The sequence below is a fragment of the Diprion similis genome, chromosome 1 (genome assembly GCF_021155765.1).
Source record: "Diprion similis isolate iyDipSimi1 chromosome 1, iyDipSimi1.1, whole genome shotgun sequence".
Lineage (NCBI taxonomy): Eukaryota > Metazoa > Arthropoda > Insecta > Hymenoptera > Diprionidae > Diprion > Diprion similis.
In genome coordinates, this window is record NC_060105.1 from 13033073 (window position 1) to 13058475 (window position 25403).

General features: G+C 35.9%; 2 protein-coding genes across 3 annotated transcripts; both read right to left on the reverse strand.

Annotated features, from left to right (window-relative positions):
* Nucleotides 1-11: 11 nt before the first annotated feature.
* LOC124408253 (vesicle transport protein SEC20) lies at nt 12-4935 on the reverse strand. Its single transcript, XM_046885039.1, has 3 exons — nt 4602-4935; nt 2437-2851; nt 12-469 (listed from the first exon to the last, which is right to left on the reverse strand). The coding sequence occupies exons 1-3, from the start codon at nt 4683-4685 to the stop codon at nt 282-284; spliced, it is 687 nt and encodes a 228-aa protein (XP_046740995.1). The 5' UTR covers nt 4686-4935; the 3' UTR covers nt 12-281.
* A 3068-nt stretch (nt 4936-8003) lies between these two features.
* On the reverse strand, nt 8004-24581 carry LOC124408206. Of its 2 annotated transcripts, none has more exons than XM_046884974.1 (4): nt 24138-24581; nt 19340-20275; nt 16939-17558; nt 8004-8477 (listed from the first exon to the last, which is right to left on the reverse strand). In XM_046884974.1, the coding sequence occupies exons 2-4, from the start codon at nt 20055-20057 to the stop codon at nt 8004-8006; spliced, it is 1812 nt and encodes a 603-aa protein (XP_046740930.1). In that variant the 5' UTR covers nt 20058-20275; nt 24138-24581. The 2 variants fall into 2 exon arrangements, with proteins under 2 accessions (XP_046740930.1, XP_046740921.1); XM_046884965.1 differs by having other exon boundaries at nt 19340-20279.
* Nucleotides 24582-25403: the final 822 nt, after the last annotated feature.

Genomic DNA, 25403 nt, shown 5'->3' on the forward strand with positions numbered 1-25403 from the left:
ATACGTATAATATATTGAAGTATTACATGATTGTAAAACTGGTTAATTAAAGTTCTTCAACACCAAACTCGCAGTATACAATTTCCCTGCAACCACATCGTACGTTACTTTGGCTGATAAAAACGTTTGCCTGAAATGTACGAACTGTACTCAAAACTATTCTGCGTTACGAATTATGCAGTTTTTTCAGTTCTCTGAGCACAGATTACAGAAGGTTGGGTTTATCCGTTTTAATTACAAGTAAAAACGAATGAGCTTTATTACATTTCTTTGTCGTGTAATCAGAGCAATCGTTTCTGAAGAATATAGAATACGCAGGCTAAGAAAAATGCAAATGCTAGAACTAGCAATGCTTTATCGGTAAGTTCACGCCGGCCATATTTTCCCAAGAGCTTTCCAGATTGCACTATTACTTGCTGCTGATGCTCAAGCTCATCTTTCGTCCCGGTCACTTTCTCCGACGACGTAACTGTAAGGAAATACAAGACAATGTGTAATTAAGACACTAATATGTAGACACCAGTGATTTCCACACTATCTGTTTTATTTACATAAATACGATTTTACAGGTTCGAGTTCGTGACGTTAGTACAAAGAAATATTTTCGAAAAATCCTTATTTCGCAACTTTACAGCGATCAAAAATACGGTCAACACTACACATAACATAAATTTAAAGATAAAAATATCAGTTTATAAATACGACCTTTTATAGGTACAAAATAATTTTGAAATTGCAAAATATAATTTTCATGTTTCAGTATTTCGTTACGTTCACATTATACGAACATTATTTGCGTTGATTTTTCTGGTGACCACTGCGTCCGTTGCGAAAAGAAATAATTTATCAGCCTCCTACGCCTCAAATTCAATCTACTTTCTATCGTGAAGGTTCTCTAAAGATGGAAACCGAGCAAATAATAGTTCAAAAGTAAAAATTTGAATACAACGGTCGTTGTATTGATCGGCGATACGCCAAAGCTCGAGGCGCCGCCTAAAAGTTTACATTTCCTCAATAAATTTTTTTTCATTAGATTATTGGAGTTATTCGGGGTCTTGTGATCTAGTGAATACTTATTTCATTCGGACATAAAGGGTCTTTCATGGAAACGGTGCAATATATTAGGTTGCCTACCGCTGAGGAGAACGAATATCGGTAAAACAGGTCTCATCATCACTTTCGTCAAGTCAAGTCATATAATCACTTTAACGCGACTCCGAAACGCGATTACTGAACAACTGCTTGGCCAAATCCACATAACTTGAACTTTAAACCCGTTACTTACCGATACCTCGGACTAGTGGCGTGACACTCAATGCAGGGTGTCCAGTTATTTGTGAAAATGTAATTCCCTGCAAATTCCATGTTTTCCAGACAAGAATCATTGTTTATCTAGTTTGTTCTCATATACACAATAAATGAAAAACACAATAGTCATACGAACAAGAATATTCTATATTTGACTAGAGCGCAGCTCATTGAGAGGCGAATTTGTGAGAATTGGCTAGCACGAACAATTTTTAAGAAGTCAGGGCTTGGTTCAGGACCATTGCTTGAAAGTTGAGAGAAAAATTTTTTTTCCACACCAAATAGCTAAATTTTTATATACCTAAAATGAAAATTAGTATATTCCAGATACGACATGAAATTCCCTGAGATTTCCAGGTTTTTCCGAAGGATATTAAATTCCCTGAGAATTCCCTGATTCCATAATTTCCATGAATACTGGACACCCTGTCAATGCTCTAGGATAGGACCCTTATCGAGATGGGTGATGAAATAACTGAAGGTTAATAGAACTTTTGAGTTTTCTCCCAAATTTTTCGGTTACACAATTTTTTCGCAGTTCATTCTCAGGATAAAAAAGCAAACAAATTCCCATTGTTTATTATGATTCCAATCAACGCTACCACTCTTGCTGGTCAATTTACTTGGCAACATTTATTGTTATTGTCGTGATAATAGAATGTCATCCGGTCTTAAGTAAGAAAGTGGAAGCTTGTGTCACCCCGCTGACTCGTACCGATATTTGTTATATACCAGATGATAAAATAAAAATACGTACTGAATTATTTCTCACAGAAAATTAATACAATAATAAATCATTTATAGATTAGATTCTTGTATTTGAATTTCAGATGAAATGATGGCTTTTTGAAAATATTATTTAATTCCGGAAAATCTTTTTCACCAATAATCAACGCAATTATAAAATGGTTATAAAAAATAATGATGCCAATGATAAATCAATAATGATGTGCTGATTACAGAGTAATTTTAATTCGCTTCATCTAGCGACTATCATTCAAAATATTAGTCAAAGAACTTTGGTTGTTAGTTTTTAAATCGAAATTGCTGTCAAGCCGAATGAATCGTGTAATAAAAGTGACGTGTATCATAGAATAAGAGGTGAAATGTAACGAATAAAGTACGTACTTAGCGTATCTAAGGTGTAAGCGCTTTTTTGAGTGGTTTCCGCCAGCTGCCTAGAGATGCCTAGTAACTTGTCGGTAACACCGCCTGACATTTTTATCAGTGCTTGCTTGTCTCGCCGCTTTCGTAATGCACTTTGATGTCCCTCGGGCATCCCCAATAATTCGTCCTTAGCCATTCTGTCGATAACACAGGCACTGACAACATTAGCGTTGCGAAAGGCGGCTAAGGTAATAGTCAACTGACTTTTATGACTCTCTATTTCTGTGTAAATCTCCAATTTCCGCTTATCGCTGCGTTCTTGGAACGCTAAGCTCTCCAAACGCTCGATACTTGATCGCAGGGCCGCTATTTTCGCTCTGCCTTTTGCATTTAGCTCGTTCAATAACTCTGTCGAATCAGTGCAATTTTGAATATCCTGAAAGCATGTATTACACGTAATTCGATAGGTACTTCAATATCTATAGTTAAATTAACTATGTTGAATTAGTTTCATGCAAAATAGATTATTAATCTGTTAGATAATTTATTAATGGTAGAATTCGATTAAACAGATGGAAACGATTAATCAGAGAAACAATTAATTGAGAGAGCCTGTTAAGCGATTAATTGCGAAGATGATAATAATCGAAGTTTATAATTAATCAATCAATCGCACAGCCTTGACAGCTATTAAATAAATAATCATGGGTAAACATGTATTAAAATATGGGGGGGAAATTCCACTAATCCTGGAATTCTATCTAATGTCGTATACTTTAAATCAACGTAGTCCCTCCATCGGGAACATAAAATTGAGATTGGTCGGTTTTTTAAGTCTTTGAATAACTTTGGTTGTATATTGGTCAGAATGCAGAAGTTGCATAAATTTTTTATATTTTATATTTAAGTAGACAAGAGAAAATAATTTGACTGCTTCATTTTGCTGTTCATTTGCCAAAAAGTTAAAGCAAAATCAACAAGTTGAAAATATACGTGAGCTAGCTATATTATATACATTATAATAAAAAAAAAAAAAAAAATAAAAAAAAATGGTTTTCGATCGTTATTCAAATAATGGAATTGAAAGTTGAAAACTATAACGAAGAGGCAATTTGGAATTCGGGTATGAAATCATAAAGTGTTTCAATATCCCAGAATTATTGCGACGTATGAAAATAAATTTAACTTATGCGTGGGTAAGTCATTAACCGATCAAATGCGTATCGAAATTTTCATACCAGGAAATCTCCTGATCAATGGCAAAATTCGAACGTAAAACTATTTAGTCTAATTTTGGAAGGTCTAGAATATTTTCGGAACATTTTAAATACATAATTTAAAAAAAAATTCAGAATCATGTTCAATTGAGAATCACATCCTGGTAAAAATTTCACTTTGACATTTGTTGGAGAACTCTGATCATTATTTTGATTAGTTTATCATTTGAGTAACGATTTTAAGTTTTTAGTTGCCAATCAAAGGTATTTAGTGTCTAGTCATTTCTGATATATTATTCACACGGAAGTTACAATTGATATACTTTGGAACATTTTCACCAACTGATGAACAGATTACATACATAACATGATCGATTTATTGTTATAAAGATGTCATAATTGCAGTGCTTTAAAAATGTTGCAAAAGAAGAATGTTGGTAATGATACAGAAGTAGGTGAGAGTTGAAGTGCTGTTTCTAATATTGACATAACGATTGTAACGTTATCAAAACATTTTCTAGAGTTTTGTGCTGTGGAAGACAGACATAAAAAAATATTGTTCTTCGCAACAGTAATTCCAGAAAATAAAAATACGTTATCTAGCATAATTCTCGCATAAAGTAAAAAAGTTTACGGATATTTTTGTTCGGCATTGCATGCAGATTTGGCGCTATATATTTGATTATACATTTCTATGACAGTGATGCGCCTTTGATGATAGCCAAAACAAGTGACACCTTACCGACTCGGTCATAGAATTATGATTGGAAATTACAATGCCGACTGAGTCGGTAATGATGAAAAACTTCTGTACCGATCAAGTTCATGAGTCAAACTAGTCTGTGACACGTGCTGCACGTCAAATTCTTCGTTTTTTAAAGCACCGTACGGCCACTTATTGTTCAAAATTCGTATCCCACCATTTTCGCATGTAATTTAGGTTAAATTTTCCAACACTGATGAAGTTACCTGAATAATAGCTTTCACTTGTAGATTGTTATTGACAATTTCCTGTCGCACCAAGTCCAACAAATGTTCGTCGGTACTCATCATGTGAATTATATGCGACGATTGACTGAAAGAATTATTTCGCTTCTTAACGGTTGACAGATATCTGGAGGCTTCTCAGCAGGTTTACCGGAAAAATTCGTAAGCCCAAGTGATTATAAAGATTTTAAACTAGGCACAAGTACGGAACACTTCACAGTTTCTCTGTATTCTAGAGATTTTCAACTTTTGAGGTTGTGTTACACTGACAAAAACAAAAACAGTGATACATAAATTTCGGGCTAGCAGAACACAACTTTGCTATTCTAGTTCCGAAATGAATTAGCATTGGCGTTCGTGTCACTTATATTTGCACCGCCATCTAGGGAAAATTTGACTAACGAAGAATACTGACTTACCCACTGACGGGTCAAGAATTCTGCAATACCGACACTTGTTGGACTGACAAAACACTGTTACACTGACAAGAACAAAAACAGTGCTACATAAATTTCGGGCTAGCAGAACACAATTTTGCTATTTTAGTTCCGAAATGAATTGGCATTGACGTTCGTGTTACTCATACTCGCGATGCCATATGGGGAAAATTTGACTATCGAAGACTGTTCGCTTAACCACTAACGGGTCAAGAATTCTGTAATACCGACACTTCTTAGACTCACGATAAAATGTGTCGAGACTTAGCGCCCTCTTGATAATTTTAATGTTAAGTCTACAACCACTGCTTTCACAGGATTCCCTAACTTTGAAATTCATTCTTTTGATTCCGTGATTATTGATCCTAGTCAAATTCGTGATCACTATGATTTGCTTTCATTTTCAACAAGCTAGCATAAAAAGTTAACGGCATGTAACTTTGCGCGGTTTACCTGTACGGATTTATTATCTTTTCTTAACAATGAAATAAGCACTACACGAAGATTGGTTCTTTTATGGATGCGTTAGTAAAAAAATCAATTGTATTTTCACGATATCATCTTTTTTTGGATTCATTCGCCTGTCCAGTAAAAAATTGGGGAACTTGTTTACGTCATATAATTACTGTTACATGAGCCATAAATGTGTACACTAGCGATGGCCATTGAGTTAAAAATAATCGATCCATCGATTAGCGAGTCCACAAAAATAATCCAACACGACTTGATTGAATCGATAAAAATTAATCGATTTATCGATTATTTCGTGTTTTCCTGAAACGGTGCTTTTGAAACCAAAAATTAGTAAATTTCAGTACGTAGTCTTAATAGCCTAAAAGTTTTTTGTTGATTTATAGTTTCATTTAAAATATTTTCCAATTTCAGGTAAAAATATTTATGTATCTTCGACTTATTATATCAAATAGGTAATTAGTACGTCAGACAATGATAATAATTGATACTATAATCACATAATTCGATATTGCATTGCATTGTTCAAGGGAGTAAAAAACAAAAACCGATCGTGAGGAAATATAATTAAGTCTGTCGATTAATGGGGAAAAAATAATCGATTTTTGCAATGTTGACTTCTATACAATATTTTTCGGTGTTAGTCTAACATTATTTGATGTCAATCTGATACTTCCTGTTGCTAATTTATCATCATCTGACGTTGAAGTTCGGAATTGACCACGAAATCTGTTCTTTAGTAGTTCACACAGCTCGATTGTGGACAATTTCAACAGCGCTCAAATTTAAATCGGCTACGCATTTTATTTTGTAGCAAGAAAGTGTCACCTGCGCTGCATGTACGACAAAATTATGAATAAATGATCGATGCTTCTGCTCGTGCATAACATGTATGACGTACGCATGATACGTAAGCCTGTATCTTGAACCGCATTTTATCGTGGAGAAGAGCTGGAAAAAATATCTTCTTACGATGTCGGAAGGATATAATATTTTTTACCGTAATCGGTTTATACTTACCGAAAGCAGACTCAAGCTTGTCTGTTTTTCATCGGTCATTTTTCCAATGAGAAGAACTAAGAGATCGTTGGAATCGAGCAATAAATACGAGTATTTAATCGGACGAGAATCTGTCCCTCCATAAAGCTGATTGAGGTTTATCCCAGAACTCGTGTATGGGCTTTAATTTTGTTGAATAAAAAACTGTTTTCAGAGGCAAGCATTTCTTTATATATATGTAAAAGTGGCACCTAGTTACATAACATCATACGAATGATGAAATTGAGCAGGTTCGTCGTACAATTCTGTACGATGACCGTATAAATATTAAATAATACACTCTAGTTAACATAATTAATAGAACTGATACATCAGATTTTGTTTATGATGTAAGATACGTCACGTTGCATAGTTAATGACTCCGTTTCGATAGTTATTTCACTACAAATAATAACAATAAATATAACTTATAACGTGCAGGCTAGGGATTTTCCGACCAAGGAGCAATATGAAATGGTAGCATTCCCTCCAAATCGTACAGGAATGGAATATACATTTATCTAACAAGGTCAAATTATAAGTTGTTTAAATATAACTATTACACACATAAAACAGCAGCGGTTTTGGAAGTGTTGATGGATTCGTTACTCGAAACTTGTACCTTAGCTTCCCAAATACTGTATTCCTTGGGCTATAAAACAAGTCTCTGTTTTTCGACCGCAATGCTTATTTCTATCTAACAATATTGTAGTTGTATTATACAAAAATGCACCACGATATGAAAAGTACTAGTTGGAAAATAAGTACAAAATCACTTTAGTGCAATGTGCAGGGTATCGAGATAACCTATGAAGAAAAAATCGTAGTTCCAAATTTCAATCTACAAAAAAGAAAATTATTTACTTCCATGCATCAGAAAAAGCAGAAATTTTGGCCAAATATGTCATTGATAGGATAAATCGAGTTTTGTTTAACCTGTAATAATTCCCTAAATACTGTATCGTTGAAAAATTCACTTGATTTCATGTCATGGACTTTAAATTATCTTAGAAGATTTTACAAATGGTTGAAAAAGATTTCAAGGTATTACAATATTACGGCTGAATTGAGAACAGTCGCTAAACATTATTTTCTTGTTTTTTTTCTACAAAACTGCGCTGTTCTGAGTCTGAAAGAAAAACGACTGATTCTCCATTCCTAGAATCTAAAGGTCAACGATATGCGAGTAAAAGCGTAGAAATCCGGCAAACTTTTTTCCCAACGCAATGTGAGTGTTCCAGTTGTTGACCCCGTTCCCATTATTCACCTTTTCCGGTTATATCTGCTTGATCATTGGTTCTAAAATTACCAAAGAATAAATTCGACGTATTTAACCATTTAGAAATTGGTTTTAGTCATCGAGAAATTCGCAATTTGTACCGTCAATTCATGATTTTGAAAAGTAAAAAGTTGAAAATAATTGGGTAAACTTACCTCATTAATTTGTCAGCACAACTGCTCTGTGCAAACAGCGTCCCTGACAACCTTCTCTCAATCCTGGCCACAAAACACTTCTAATCTTGACTCCATTCGGATCCGGCGATCCGTGATGCCTGGCGTGTATTTCTCGCTGAAAATCGACACCCTGGGCAACATCGAGTACAAGAGGAGTCGACCTGGCAAGACAAGCCCAGGCCAAACTGGCACAAGAATTTGCGTAATCCTTGATCTCCGGGCAGCTCCGGAGACAGGGAAAATCGTAGAGAGTTCTTTCCAGCTGGTTTAAAACCCGATCGGACACTTCAGCGAGTCCAGTTCGGGCTCCGATCGTCGCAAGTTGTCTCCTGATGCAATCTTCGAATTCCGAAGACGGAGCCGAGCTTCCGGTTTGCTGGGATTGAGTTCCGTTCAAAACGTGTATCGCCTCGAAACGTCGTGCCGTTTGTATCATTCCCGCCAGACGCCACGAGAGCTGAAAATCGAATACAAATCAAAGTGAGTATAAATTTGTATCAAAAGTTTAACGCGAGATTGCGTCACAGTTGAACAGACTAATTAGATTGAAGCATGATAATCTGTATGTGACACTAAAAAATCACTGTGCTTTTATACATTGGACTTTGGTTTGGTGTAATTGTGCACTTTCACGCAATTCTTATGCGGTCACTGACTCTATTCGTCGGCTTTCATACGTGGATTTAGATGAATTTTAAGCCACAAATTCATGCAAGACATTGCATTTTATTTCAACGTCATCGTTGCGAGTTTATGGCATTTTTTAAAATTTAAAAAAAAAGTCAAATTTTCGATGCGCATTCAGCATTAAGAAATTAAAATATCTTTAGCAATGTTATTTTAGCAAATGATATAAGTGTATACAGACGAAACAACGTCCCTACTGTGTGACAGAAATGAATCCGACCGAATTCGAATGACACAAGCATATGAGATATCAATAATTTGGGTAAATTTGTATAAATAGAATGTTGAAAATGAATAAACTCTGATGATTTTGATCCGAAATTAGTATTGTTGAAATTGTACATCGTATTATAACAAACAAATGAATTTTTTTACTGTTACATTATATTATATATTTTTATCCACTCTGAGGACAAATATATTTTATTAATTTTTAGTTATTCGTCTTCAACTTCATCTTACGACTTCTAATAAGTAACAACCGTCTTCGGAGTACCAAGAAGTACGTCTTCTGTCTTTATCATGCAACCCTCTCTGATGCTTATTCTTTCTCTCTCTCGGAAATTCTAAATCCTCTCACGTGTTCTTGGGTTTCTCCGAAAGATCTGCCCTATATCGTAAATCTATAGGTCCTGATACCCTAAAAGCTTTCCAATATAGATTCACTCGTACATGTAGTTTAAAATTATCCCTGATACACTACACTTGTGTTATTGAAATTTGTTTAAATTTATTTCTGTCACATAGCAGAGATGTTATTCACTTGTGCTTACTATAATTGGTGCAAATAATATTGCTGCAGATTTTTTTTCTCCTCTGCATCCTTTACTTTTCACTCAGGTATTGGGGTACTTTGATCACTATAAGAGGCGCGGTCAAATTTAAATTTGCTGGGATACAGAAACTACTCATCATTAAAATGCTATTCTATATCCAATTTTTTGCAAAAGTTGAAAAGCAATTTTTATGTGATGGTGAAATACCTAAAAAAAAAATGACAGACTTTTGGATTACCTGCATTTTTATTTCCACAGCATTCGACTCCGAGAACAATTTTGCTACTTCAATTCTTATCGATGTCTGTCCGCAAAATTAGAGGTTTAAAAATTCACAACGTTCATGGAATTACATTGCATGTGAATTTTTTAACAATTAAAGGGAATAGCCGGATAATGCCGAATCCGCTCCTGCGGCGTTTTCTATCGACACTTTGGAGATCACTTTGGTACATAATAAAAACAATTCATCCTAAATTTCAGCTCTTAATCTTAGTTATAAAATCTTAGTTGTGAAAACAAAAATTAACCAATGATAGTTTTTTTCCGAATAATTGAGAGCAAAATACATGAAAACATATTTTCTCTATGATTCTCAAAAAGAGGGCCAATTTATTAAAAAACAAATAAAGTTATAATCCTTTTTTTGAAACATGCAATCACCAAATTTTAACAAAAAACGGCTTTTATACTTCTTCACACTCAGGAAATTTTTTAAATTTTTCGATTCTATGGAGCTTTCTAAAGATAATAAAAAACTGATGTTAAAGCTAATTTTAAGTGAACTAATACTATTTTATTAGTAAAAAATTATATAAACAATAATTTTTTCTAACAACGAATGCGTATAATAGAAATCAAATAGAATTAATCTTCCTCACAATCCTCATTAATTACTACGTAGTTTCCTGTATTATTGAAAACCCTCGATACGACTTAAAATTTCCGCTGGTTTTAGAATTTTTTTACATTTTCCAGCACGTGATAGATCGTAAATTATCGTTGCTATGTCAGAACAGTAATAAGATAATATCTAGAAATCTCATTTATCCCAATTTTGTTAAAATGATAAATCAATCTTAATGAAGCAACGATATATCTTTGCACTGATATGTCGTGATTTGACTTTAACTTTAACAATGTTTCCCCGTGTGAGTAGGATTTTCTCCAACCTGACAATTTGAGTACAAACAATGACACGACGAAGCGCATACCCATAAAATTGCATCCGTCGTTAGTTTGAATATACGAGTTGCACAAGGTTACGTAACATTCATTCGCCACCAATATGCTATATCGATTTCATCAAACTGACTCTATTTCCTTGTTTTTTTTTTTCTTTTTAATTTTTGGCTTGTTTCTTCTCGGTAAATGTTGACTTCGTTATTGGAATATGTTCTCGTGACGTCAGAGCCTGGTTTTCGACGCCATTTTGTCACCACATAACCTAAATTTTTCATTTTAATGAAGGCAAATCGTGATTCTTTGGCTTACAAATTCAACGAGATGACGCATTGCGAAGTGACAATCCCAATAAAGTACGTAGCACCTGAGTTTTGTTCTATTTTCAAGGATTCGCAGACACTTGGAAAATTATTACAAGCGTTTGCGATCGAAAAAAAAGAAACATACATGGGAATGTAGCGGGTGATAAATTTTTATACCCAGGGACTGCATGGTTCGTATAACATGTGTAAAAATTTATGACACTTTTCTATCCTGTTTCACCCTTAAAATTAAAAGCTGTGGGCGTAAAGCAATCCGGTTCACGTCTCAGTCTATTTATTTCAGTTTATCGATTTTCAGGCCTCGATGCTGTCGGCTACCTGCAAACTTGGTATTTCCTCCTAAGGCTGACACTTGACTGACTTATTCGAACCTCACCTTATATAAGCACAGTATAGAGATGAAGTACGAAGTCGTCTCTAAGGTCATTCAACATCGTTGATTGAAAAAAAAAAACCGAAAAAATTAACTTTGACAAACAAACGATACTATTCGATTTCCTGAAATGTCGCAGCTTCGACTATACTTCATTTGATCTGAAGAAACTTTTTTTTAATATTGAGATATGCGATAACATCACGTTTTAAATTAAAAAAATAAAAGTGCAGGCTTCTGATTCTTAGTATCGAGTCGATACATACATTCAAAAACCGAGTTGTGAAATTTATTAGGCTACAAGGTGTGCTATATTTATTTATCAGTGTTCTCTCAATATTGTTTACATCGGATAAAAGTTGATAAATATGCAAAAGATTCGAAAAGTGGACAATAAATATTAATGACGCAGAAACATGTCTAAGCCAGTCGTATTTTTGCAATTCAATCTTCTTTACTTCAGATACTTGAGCAGGTACGTGATTAAATTTCGGAAGTAATCGTTAATCACTTCACTCCATCGGCTTGTTCACTTTGCTGCATAAGGTACAAAGTGAGCACTTTGTGGATCAAATTTTTCACATTTCAAATCTCACTCCCTGAATCATGGTATAAAAATATTTTCTCACTTTAGGAAGAAAAAAAAAATCATCTTCGGCGAGGTTGTACAATTGTTCACCACTTTTTTTCACTATCAAACTCTGAATCGAACTGACCATTTTATTTTTATGAAATTTCATTGTCAACCCTCACGATTTTGAAAAATATCATTTTTCACAGAAGGTGATTTGAAAAAAATCATAACTCGAAAACGTTTGATTAAAAAAAAAAAAACTGACAAAATTAAGAGTCTTCTTGTGAACTAATAAAATTTCGAAAAAAATTGAGAACTGAATCCGAAAACATGAGGTCAAAAGTGGATTGAACTCAGCTCTACGATTCTAAGATTCAAGGAATGAGATTCACTTTCATTGGTGCAAAGTTTGGATAAAAGTGGGCTGTTGATAAATGAGTAAGAACTTTTGAAAAATAATCATCTTAAGTTCGAAAGGCACGTTGAAAATGTCTGCGAAAATTGATGTAGGTATTCTATATACTATATAGGTGCACCATGGAAGGGGTTCACAGCCAAGAGTAGTTAGACAATTTGGCAAACTCTTTCGGAATTCCGGGGAATCAAAGCGGTGTTAAATGGCATCGTTATCGCGAGTTATCGAGGCCTTAAACTCGGTTATCTGGATTCAGAATCCTCGTTTCCAAGTTTTGAAACTCAAGAGTGCCTACAATAAAATTGAGCTATATTCTGGATAAAGCCCAGGAAGATGCATCCCCGTCTACCAGCGCGAGGACCTCGATGGGCACAAGCTTGTCTGAAACCACTTCAAAGGCAGGCAGTTCCTCGAATTTAATTCTCACGTGTACCTGAAAATCCGGGAGAAAACTGCGCGGCATTCAATGCGCAGGTGAAATATCTGCACGTATGGGAGTCACGAAGGATACGGTCCCATCTAATCCGTACCAAACCGGGAAATGAGGAGATTTTTGTAGGCTCAAGAAAATAATTGCACGAGGAATGGATAAATAAAAACGCGGCGTTGGTTCTTTAAGGGGGTATTCTGGTCCAGAAATTTGAAAGAATCGATTTCTTTTTTCTCCATATTTTCAAAGTTTAGACCTTCAAGAATAAGCCTCTAAGAGGATTTTTGGAAATTTAAATTATTTTCGGAATTACAGTTATTTTTCTGACGCGCTAACTAAACCGCTGGTCGGAGCGAACCTTTAAACGTGATTTTCTCGCAACTACTTTTTTCGATACGATTGACATGATATCTTCTGATGGAACGATTTACTTGAAATTTGGTGGAAATGTTTTTTGTATATCCCTCTATTGTTGGAAGCATGAATTTGGAAGAAAAAAATTTGTTACTATTTTAAAAAAATTCGGAAACGTCAAAAAACAGTGTCATAAAAAAAAAATTTTTTTTTCAAATCGTCGGCAATTTGTGAAATTTTTTTTTCTTTCCTTTTTCGTGCTCCGGACTATTGAGATGTCTTTGCTAATAACGAATTTCTTTGGATTTTTTGCTTCGGAACACTACAAGAGTCAAAAACATGTCGACCAAGACGCGCCTTTTTTTTGTAACCCCTACTTTACCACCCTGTAACTTTTTGCATTTTTGATTCTTTTTTTTTTATGATTTTTTTTTGTATTCTTGAAACGTCAATAAAGGTCTTGTAAAAAAATGAATGGTAAATATGTTTTTCATTTCTTTTTTATCTCACTCAGAATAATGCCTAAAATTTAGTCCTCCAGACCAGAATACCCCCTTAAAGGGGAAATTCCTGTATAAGTACTTTGTTTCAAGATTTTTTTACAAAGAAATGGAATAGTTTATTAAATTATAATAAAGCATATCACAAAATATACGATGTAAGGTAAGTACACAAATTTTTTTAGAGTCATACATTTCATAATGGCGGCGGTACAGCTGCCGGGAGATTTGCGCTGTACAATCTAGCTCACCAAAATTTGAACCGACTTAGATGAAACTTTTTGATACTATGTTGTAACTTACTGGCCGTTACATGACGTTCGAGTTTTTTGGAAAAAAGATAATAAATATTGTTTTTTACCGTTCGTTTTGTACAAAAATGAGTGATGTTTTCTTCAAAATGGTCCTGAATTAAAATTGTTTTTTTCTCTCCATCATGCACAGCGTTTTAATGTATTTTAACAATAAAAATTTGATTTTGGTTAAGGTTTGAGACCTGTAGGTTGCACGGCGCTAATCTGAGGTGCTGGCTGCCAGCAGCTGTGGCACCGCCATTTTGAAATATTTTAGTCCAAAGAAACTTGTCAACATCGTATATTTTGAGATATGCTTTATGTTAATTTGATAAACTATTCCGTTTTTCTATGAAAAAAAAAATCTTGAAAAATGTACGTTTACAGGAGTTTCCCTTCTTAAGGTGGTTCGTGGCAACAAATGTGGGATGTATTATACCACGTGGTCTACACGCGAGTATAACCTGCGTGGAAAACTCTTAAAATCCTAGAGACTTCCTCTACCTTGAGATAACTGAATTTCGCGACTTCTGCTAGAGTTTTCTAATGGACGAAAGAGGCCGAGGAGCTTGGCTGGAAGAACCGGAAGAACAGCGAAGGCAGGAAAAGAATAGAAGTTTTATTGCAAGGTGGTGAACTTATACAGGGTGTTCTATTTTAAGTCTAATTGTTCCATATCTCTTAAACAATTGTAGGTTTTGTAGAAGAATGTTTTAGGTGAGAAAGTGTTGGTTTTCGGAGGTACCAATAATCTTTTTAGGAATTGTAGTTGAGAGAAGTTGAGGTTCTTTGACTTTGATTTTGGCATATGTCATTCATCATTTTGATTGAATAGGCTTATAGCTGACCTTAAGAAATATCCTGAAGGATAAAAATTGCAATTAGCTCGAAAAACTTCGAAGTTATGGCAATTTTAGATTCGTACTAGAGTTTGCATATTACGCACAGTTTATTGGACTACCATTTCCAAAAAACTATCGTTATTGTTAATTCATTTCAAACTTATAATCCATAACACAAGATTTTGTAAAAATTTAATGATTTGAAACTTGAGATAAACCGAAATTTCTAAAATACCGTTTAGTCATTCTCATTTTTCATGAACTTTTCCAAACGGGCTAAAGCGAGTCTAAACAGTGGGTACTTATTTAATGAACCACAAAATCTTGAATATGGCATAAATGAAATTTTACTTTTACCATAAAATCATTTAATTCAGAAAACTGAAGATTTCACATTATTTGGTATAAAAATAAACATATCTCTTCTATCTCTTCCCCACCAGTAAAAGAAGTTTACATTTCAGACCTCTTCAAAGTCAAAAGTTCCATAATATCCAAGTCTTCAAAGCTATTTGCATCATACTTTTTCGTTTTACCTCTCCCAAAAGCCAAATATTATTGCATCGCACAAAAATTTTCCTACAAAGAAGTTTGAAGTGATGACGACCTTTTTTTACTGCATTCACTCAGAAAGTTGTTAATGGCATTACCCTCCCCCCCCCCCCTGAATCTTCAAAGTTTTGTTCGAAACATTTTTGTATAAAATCCATATATTCTGGGCATTTAATTTATCCTTTTGAAGCACACATTTTTCCTTGCAGTCAAATTCCATGAAACTGAGTATATAAGGCTTCTCGAGATCGCTGAGTTAAAAAATGGGGTTAAATCTGCAAGAGTTTCAAAACGCAAAATGTTGGATCTAATATGAGCGAATGAGATTGATTTTTGAATTTTCAGTCTACCATATTGGATCCGCCATCTTGACTTTTGAAATTCTGACGTCAGATTCGTTTTCAGCGAACCCAAAAACCCGAGATTACCGCGTTCTACTTTCCTAGTGTCTACAACCTTCACCACAATAACATTTATTCTGTAAAAATAGGCATTTCAAACACTTTGTTTATTCATAGCACTCACTATATTTGCGGTATCATCATAATCCCTCTCAAAACATCTACATTGACATCTTAGATGTCCAACTATGTAAAAAAAAATGACAGCTAAATCTCAAAAATAGAAAAATAAATTTTGAATAACCGATTCCAATAAGGCATCTCATATAGTATGATACGCTGTGCCGTATAGGGTTAAAAAGGGACACCCTGTATGTAGGTGTCATGGATGTCGACCATGTAGGCGCCCATTTATGTATAGGTATCGGTTAACTGTTCTCACATGAGCCGTCCTCACTCTGCTCCTGCGACGGACGTCCTTGTTTGAGGTTATGTTTGTCTTTAAATGTGCAGACTGCAGCACAGAGGGATGATTTATCTCCTGCCGGCTACCCACAAGTGCATGGAATTCAAGCACCTTTTGGTGGTGTTGTAGCTACTGCACTGTACACGATGTCGACATCGAGTCAGCTCTTCATTCTTACTATTATTACACTCTCTCAAAATCCTGGTACCTAGTCTCTCCAGTATTACTCTGAACTGGTTTAATTCAACCTTTCGAATAACGCTTTTGTGACGAGCGAATTATACACGTTGCGAAAACTTGAGGCGTAAACATTCTGAGAGAATTGTTAGTTCGTGTTCGTTCGTATAACTGGGTAAGAATCTTTGTCAGGAATTGTTCTACGATTTAAATTTCACGATCTTTGTATGTATACTGAACTGTTGTGGATTGGTATAATTTGGTTTAACATAACGTATCTTTGTTTGTTTGTTTAATCGTTTCGGATAATATCTACACTAGGGTGATCCTTATTTAGGGTACTGACGAATTTTTTCTGGACCACCCCCAAAATAAATTTCAAGTAAATCAAAAATGATCTTCTAATTTTTTCAGATCGTTACCTTTGCTCTACACTCTTCCTCCAACAGGATGGATTTCTCCATTTGAATTTATTTTAAGAACAATAATGTTCGCCAAAATACTGTACTGTACTGAAAAGAATTATTGAAAAAAAAAAAAAACCAGTAAACTTTTCTACCAATATCTTTATTTACTCTATATTTTCTAAAAGTACTAAGCAAGAAATTAAAGCCAAAATTTTCTACTCACCACGACAACAGAATAAAGAATCTTTGTTTTCAAGTCTGGAGCATCCTTAAGGGGTTCAAGGGCGTCCAGAGCATCAAGGGTGTGAAGCTGGGCTTGAGCATAAAGGGATCCATAGCGCTCGACCAGTTGACTAACTGTCACATCCGCGGGGCATGGAAGGCCTTGGTAACTGCAATCGTCGCCATTGGGATGTCCTGGTTCCGGAGTTGGACTTCCGCTTTCGTCTGTGTGGTACCCGGCGCTGCTGGACTCTTCTTCATAGTCGTCGAGGGTGTTTTCCTGCACAATCGGAGAGTCCTGCACCCCTCTTGGCACATCCTCACTCATTAGCTGAAGAGCAAGGCCACAGCCTCGTGCGCACTGAAGAAGCCGCGCTGCAAGAGGAGGATTCTTGGTGTTGGTCCTGAAATTTGACTTCCGCAAGGCGGTCCATTGTCTCAGAGCTTCCTTGTCGTATTCGACCCTGTGCTTGAGTTCTCTCAATAGATTTTCCAGGGCTGGACTCGTCGCTTTCTCCAGTGTATTCAAGAGGCCCTGATTGTTTATCAGGCGTTGCTGGATCTCGCTGTACTTCAGTGACAGCTGCCTCTGGTGAGACGCCGCCTGAACTCCTTGGCCTCCTGGTGTAAGAGTTTCAAGGAGAAGGATCAAAAAAAGCCGTATGAATGGAACTAGTATTTGGAAAATGGAACCTTTTCTTACAAGGAACGTATCCGAGGTTGGTATCTCCGATTTGATTTCTTTTGTAATATGTTATAGTGGACTGAAAACTGTGCGGGACATATTTTTTTCAACTGCCATTGAACACTTTATGGGGGTGAAACCACCGTCCAAAGTAAGGCATGTCAAGGGGCGCTTTTTGGCAGTTGCTTTTTTTAAGTTTTTTTAATTCAGATAATTACATTTCTCATTTCTCGTTATGAAAAAACTTTTCTAATTAGATTGGCTCAAAAATGTTATGTTCTTGTGGATGAAACTGCAAATCACCCCTTGACATACCTTACTTTGGAGGGTGGTTTCACCCTCTTAAAGTGTTTAATGGCGGATAAAAAAAAAACGTGTCGTTTAGTTTTTAGTCTACTATAACATATTACAAAAGAAATTACATCGGAGAGGTCGACCTGAGGTACCTTCCTTGCTGGGCGAGAGCCATTATTACTTTGTATTAACCTTGCGGCAGTTTTTAAAAATAATTAAGTTTTTCAACAGTGCAACTGCCCTCTTTTGTTGAGAGATGAAGACAGTATCAGTTCCATCATGTCCGACAGTTATGCTTGCTATCGTTAAGTAGTTCAGCTAATTTACTTTCGAATACTTACTTCCAAAAATGTCTACTACAGAAGAATGCAATGTTGATCAGAACGAAGCTTCGCACTCTATTTTTTTTTTCTTTTTACCAGTATGGATTAAAGATATTTTGCGATAAGTTACTTTCTCATATTTTCCTATATCAGGCGATCCGACATTACTTTGGCTTACGAAATTTAACTTAAAAATTTTCATCAAACCTGTGTCAACTTTTCAGAATACGTTCTCTAAAATTTGCATCGTTATGAAGAGAAAACATAAAAAAATATACCTGCACTAGATAATTGAATAAGGAACAAAAACGTCTAGCAACAAAAGAAATACCTACTAATCTGAATTGTATTTTGAAATTATAAAAATTTCAATTACAAATTACGAATGTAATAAATATCGGATTTTCTTCTAATTAGGAATTACAAGTGTAATTAGTATTTGTTTCAAACTAGGTACAAATTATCAATCTTATTATCAATTTTGATTCAATCAATTACACAAAGTAATTGTAATTACTAAAAATACAGGGACACCCTGTATGTACAAAAACGCACAATCTGAATTTTTGCCTTATAAATTCAAAATCTCTTTAAAACCGGATTACACGATAATCCATTTTTCTCTCTCAATATTGATGAGAATTCTTACACTCTTTGAGATATTAAATTCTTTGTTTTGGAGGACTCTTAAAGATTTATGTTTCATTGAATAATTTTTTTTTTTTAATAAAGCTACGCGTGTCTAATTTAAACGTGAAAATGCTTTTTCACAATCGGTCGATAACAGACCCTCAAAGTTTCTTCAAATAAAGTTGAATATCTTATCACACATTCAAAGAGGGGATAGTTTTCAACCTTCCAAAGAACCATTCTGAAGGAATTTCAAAGGAGCTGTCTATTATTTGACCGTACTAGTCATAGAGTAGGTACAATTCAAATATAGCTTTAGGCGAACAAACAAATTTATAGACCGCACTGAAAGGCCATCCGGACTCGTGATGGTCTCAAGTCGTGCGGTTAAAGTAAAACTCATTTGAGGTAATTCCGCTGAATTCGTGATTAGTTTATTTTCCGGGTGAATCGGTTAACTCGTTCCTCACCTTTATTGGCGCCGGTGTGCTTCTGGAAGTTTTCTATCTTATGCAAAGCGAGTTTATACGCCTCGGATCGTGCCTCGAGCTCCTCCTTCAGCGCGACCGGAAGCGAGACGAGGTTCTGAGCGTTCGTATATTCCAAACCATTCTCCAGCTGGGTGGAGGGTACCAACCCATGTTTTCCCAGGCCCTCAACAGCTCTCTCAAGAGCTCGCTTCCTCGTCGCCAAAATAGCCTTAGAGCCAGGAGCTACCCTGGACAGCGCAGCCAAGAGCTTCGTCCAAATCCTAACGTGGAAGTGATCCTGGGATGTGGATATGAGGTAGACTATTTTCCACAGGGCTGGTTCGACCCTGATGACCTTAAGGTCGTCACCGCTAAGCTCAGCCAGTCTGGAATAAAGGGTCTCGAGGAGGGCGAGGCTGTGCGGCAGCGCGTCGACCAGGAGATCCACGGGTATGTCAGGAAGAGCTGCCTTCAGGGTGTAGACCGGCATCCGCGACAGGAAACTGGCCGCTTCTCGATACTGCCGTCCTTCGTAGAGCTTGAGTAGTCGGCGCAGCGCCATCCGTGGATTCGACGCCTCATCTTCGAGGGAGCCGATTGGGCTCACTTGAAATTGGGCCCCGGACCAGACCAGCCGCTGGATCGGGTTTCTGGGCCTTTCCGGCCGTATCCTCTCGCAGGAATTCAGTCCTGCCAACGGCAACGTCCGCTTGCTCATTTTCGATGCCTCAACTCGTGCGTGCGGGCCGCTCACTTACTCCGATCTGACTCTCATCCGGTCCACTGGTTGAATGCCACGGGCGTCGGCCCACTTCACACTTCACACACGCGTATAATATGTATCACGCCCGGTACAGAATCACATCACGGATTGAAAGAGCTGCACTTTCTAGTCCACCTTTCGTCGTTAGCGCGTTTGTCTGTCTACTGTCACTTCTTCCTGGGAAAAATTTCGGTGAAATATTTTGTAAACGTGTTTTTAAATACTTGAGACAACGTCGGTAAGGTGGGTCTTCTAGGGCGCAGTACTTTTCTATCTTTGCAAGGATAGCAACGTGAATGAATATTTTTTTCTCAGTTCAAGATTTAACTAAGAAAATGAGTATTAGAAAATATTTTTGATGCATCCAAAAGAGTGCGAGTAAATTTATTGAGATGTCAGCTTGAAAAGAAGAAAAATATTATGGACTTAAGGACCCATCTTGCCGACGGAGTCGCTAAAATCCACCTTGCCAACTGAGGGTTAATGATGAATCGGTCTTACCGACTGAATCAGAAGTCAGAAATAGGGGAAAAACCTTTTGCAAGACCTCCAGGAATTCATTAATTACGTAAGGACGATTCTAGCCATTTTTAACTCTCCCTACCCCATGTAAGAACACATAAGATTCCCTCCCCCCCCCCTCCCACTACTCACGTAAGATTTTACCTATAGTTTTCATTTATAAGCTTCAAAGTGTGTAAATATGAACACATTTACGCTTTTAAAAACTTATCGTGAAGTAAAAATTTGTACAATAACAATATATAAATGAAATCCTATATTAAAAGTGAAAAAATAGATCTCATAGTTTGCGGATCGTCTAAATAGAAATTATTTGTAGTTTTTCAAACTGCCCTTTAATTTTCTTTGCGAATTTTGTTTCCTGAGACATTGCTGTACGGACGTTTTATCTCAATAGAAAATATCAATTATACAAATTTCGACTTGTAAAATATTACGTAAGAATTACTTTTATTTACGTAATTAATGAATGCCCCCTAACAGCATGAGAAAAGGTTTCGTGATAAAGTGAATTAAAAATGATTACCCCTAATATTTTTTTTAAACCCTTCTAATAGTTTCAGGCTTGTCTCGCTGGCCAATCAGACTCCCAAAATTTGTATGAAAAACATTCAAGTAATTTTGCAGAATAGTATAGTTAAAACACGTGAATGTAATTGTTAATAAATATCTGTTGTACAAAAATTTATTTTTTATCCACTCTGAAGATTAACACGTGCAATATTTTTTTCGGGTGATTCTGGGTAATTTTTGAGATCCTTATGGCGAAAGAAATAAGTGATGAACGTGAGAATTGAATGGAAAAAGACTAGCGTTTAATCGTTTTAACGTTTTGATTATAAAGCTTTCTATCAAATTTCTAATATTTTATATGGTGTCACAATTCCGCCAAATTTATGTCTATTATACCTGTATAGTGCGGACTAAGCATGTGGTTTAGATTTACAAATTTATTCGTGGTTTTTTCGCTTTTCTGAAGTTTTGATTCAGACGTTTCGATCGATTTTAATCCGTAATTTTATACCGGATAACAGAGCTGGAAAACGTATAGCAAGCGAATGAAGAGAAATCGAATAATCCGAGGTTTATGGAGATCTTCATTCATATCTAGATTATTACATCTTCCTATGAAAATATGACTCTATGCTGTTTCACTCACATCTATATATGTGTGTGTGTGTGCATACCTGTGTTATACGATCGCGTACTTACTTTGCTGATTGCTGCAGAGATATATGTATACAGTCGATTGGATTACGAGATATAGTATAATCCGTGTATATATATGGGTCATTCCACATCAATTGCGACACACTTTTCTACCTTTGCATCGATCCACGTCATGGATTGTTTTGTAATTTGATTACTAGGTAATTAGATTTTATTTTTTGGAGCTGATGAGTTCTTTTAGCCAAACCGAAAATACCGCTAAAATCGATTCTTATACTTTGCTAAACATTGAAAGATTGAAAAAACCATTTTTGTATTCAGAATTCTACCCGATTTCAATAATATTACAAAATTTTAAGCTTTTTGTAGCTTTTTGTTTCAAGTAATTTTATTTATTAATTTTAAACTCCTCAGCTACAGTTATTCCGAAATACGTGAACCGTGCAACCTTTCAAACAGACTCAAACTCAGAAGTTCATAGAACATATGCTAAGGCTGAGAGAATACAGACGAAAACAATAGACGTTCAATTACATTCAGCGAATCGGTGAAAATCGGCAATGGTTCCCCTTAAGAATTAATTATTATTACCAGAGTTTTCACTTCTCGTTGAAAATCGTTCTCGAATATGCGAAGGGACTGATTAGTCGCGAAGGAATTTAACGGTGAAAAAACTTGATTTAATTATCCTAATAGCAACTAATAATATCTGGAGCGTGGAAACGGATCTTCATTCTCACTATCTGGAGGTCTAATTAGAGAAATGAACTTTATACCTTTGCGTGAAACTTGAATCTCTATGGCCGTATTGAATTTCGAACGTTTAGTTTCCAGCGAGTTTGATCCTCAATGTCTTTAACTCTATACTCGTAAGCACGAAATTAGAAATATGACAATATTCCATGGCTATCGTAGATTGATTGTCGATTCAAAACTCCCAAAGTATATGAGACAAAGTCAAAGCACTTCGCAAGAAAACCATTTTCATCTCCAAATCAAGTCGCATTACAATTCAAAGTGATGATTTGGGAACAAAAACTCAATATTCGTGCCTAAAGTCCGACATATCATCATATTTGTGATTGACTGACCAATGAAGTATAAGAATTCTTCTGAAGTGTTTCAGAAAATAGAATGAATGAATCTGTACATCTGGTATAAACATCAATATAAATTGAGAGACAGCGTCCGTTACTTCGATTCGGATGGCAGAAAATGGTTCAAAGCAACGGTTCTATATTGAAATCACGTCCGTTCACGCGTGCAGTCGTAACTTTATGTCGAATTACAATACGCGTTGCATCTCTTGGCATTTTGCACCGCTGTATTCTGGTCGACTTGTGTATCTTATTACCGCATTACACATGTTACGTTATACATATTACGGAAGTAATCGACACTCGCACACATTTTGCATGAATATTAATCTAACATATTTTCTTATAACTTTGAGGAAATTATTAATTCTTCACTGCGATCTCGACATCTTGGGAAACTTAATTGTGATTAGAAATAAAAATTCAAGCCTGACAGATAAAACTTCGTTTTATGAGACTCATAATAGAGTTCTCTAAAGTTCATTTCACTAACCAATGAAAATAAAACTAAAACTGACTTATGAAATAACGATAATGGATGTTGCTTGGTCTAAGAAAATGGATTTTTCTTGGATCAATTGGATAAAATCATTCGAAGATCGTACTTTTCTCATTCCAAAATTTCTTTAACCAGTAATTGTTGTTCGGAAGAATTTTTATTTCACGATCCTGCAATATCTGTGATAATTGATTAGAAAATGATACTGGCCTGAGTTTTTTACTTTACTTTTTTTTTTTTATATTAATTGTGAACGAAAAATTCTCAATTATAAATTCTATGCAAGGCTAATTTGAAAAAGTACTTTTGCAATGTTTAATTTTCATACCACACCAAAGACTTTGTAATTTACATTTCTGAAAGAGTTCATCATGCGTCGCACTACTGTTAATTATTTCAAGTTATTCACCGAGTGTAATGCGAGCTGAGAAAAAAGACAATTTTTTTCTACAATATCGTAAATAAGTCTTACATTTTCAAGGAGCGAACTCGTTACGGAATACAGATTATCGGAAATCAATGGAGATTGCATCGAATATAGAAATCGAATGTTATTTTTTACGCTTAATACCTATACATACTTATACCGTAGAACGGATAGTAAATTCTATCTGACATAATTTAAACTGGTAAAGTGTTTTAATCGCTTAACGGTATACCTAAATCTCGATCTTTGGAATTTGTGTAAATGTAAATATATTCAAGCTTGAGTAGCCAGCTATAGCCTGTATAATAAGCGAATCTTACCAGCTGATACTTTTTCTTTCAATCGGTATTAACGAACGATCACAACACCATTTATAACAGAGTAACGATATTGAATTCCACTTAACCGCAGTTTAAAAATCACATTCACGCACTTTCTTTCCACTAGATACCGTAATTGCGATCGAGAACCTGTCTCTTGTCTAATCAACGATCGGTTTGTGCAAATTGGATGCTGATCGCACGTCTTCCCAGTTCGATAACTCGCATATTTCACAAATCACCATGTTAACTCCAGTTCGGTAGCGCGATGTGGCCGGCGAATTAGACACGGCGACGCCGGCGAAAAACTCTCGACGACGTTGGATTTCGACATCTCGGAACCAAAGCAGCGAATGTGGGCCCGAAATCGCGCGCTTCGAGGTCTATAGACTCTCCCGCGAGTCGGCTGGAAGTGGTCCAAAGGCCCAGCGAGACGGCGAGGCGAGGAGAGACCCAACGACGTGTGCGTTATACGCGGAGGATTGGGCCCGATGAAGATGCGGTGGCGACCTACTGTCCTGCATACCGTGGTAACAACCTGTCCGGGCCCGAACACGTTTTAGCGTAGGTAAATAAGACCCCAGATCTTCGATGCCCTCCGTATCCCTGCCGCAATGTCCTTCCGGGCACATGGCTCGTTGAATTCGACCCGAATCCGCGAAGCGATCTTCTTAATCTTGGTCTTCGTTATATCCAAAGACAGCTGGAATATGTTGTGAAAGATGAAAAGTTGAAAATAAAAGTGATCACGATCGTGGTATTCGGAAGATGGAGATTTTTGTCTAACTTTTCGTTGGATTTGAGGATTTTGGAGATGATTTTAATGAGACTTATCACCAATAGATACAATAGATTTTTATTATGTTGTTAAGTTTTTGTACCGGAAGAGGTAGGAGCGGATGAATTTAAACCATGAGTATATAATATATGGCTTGAGTCTCTTACGACTCACGTACGTTTAACTTTATACCGTGGCACATGGATTACATATTGAATGTAGTTCAAGTTTCAACAATTTTGTTTGCGAAATAAACAAACCGTGAGAAATGACTAGTTGTGGTCACTCTACAGCTGCTAACTTCTTTGGCTGTGACTGAAAATGTCGTTCTGAGTAAAAAATGAAAATGAGTTTTGTAGAACTGACCGGAAAATCTAGTATTTTTTACGATTCTGTTTTACTGTGGATGGCTGTGTTATACTTTCTTGCAACTAATATGAGAATCCAATATTGGTGTAACTATAAATTGATTTTAAGGCCACATTCAA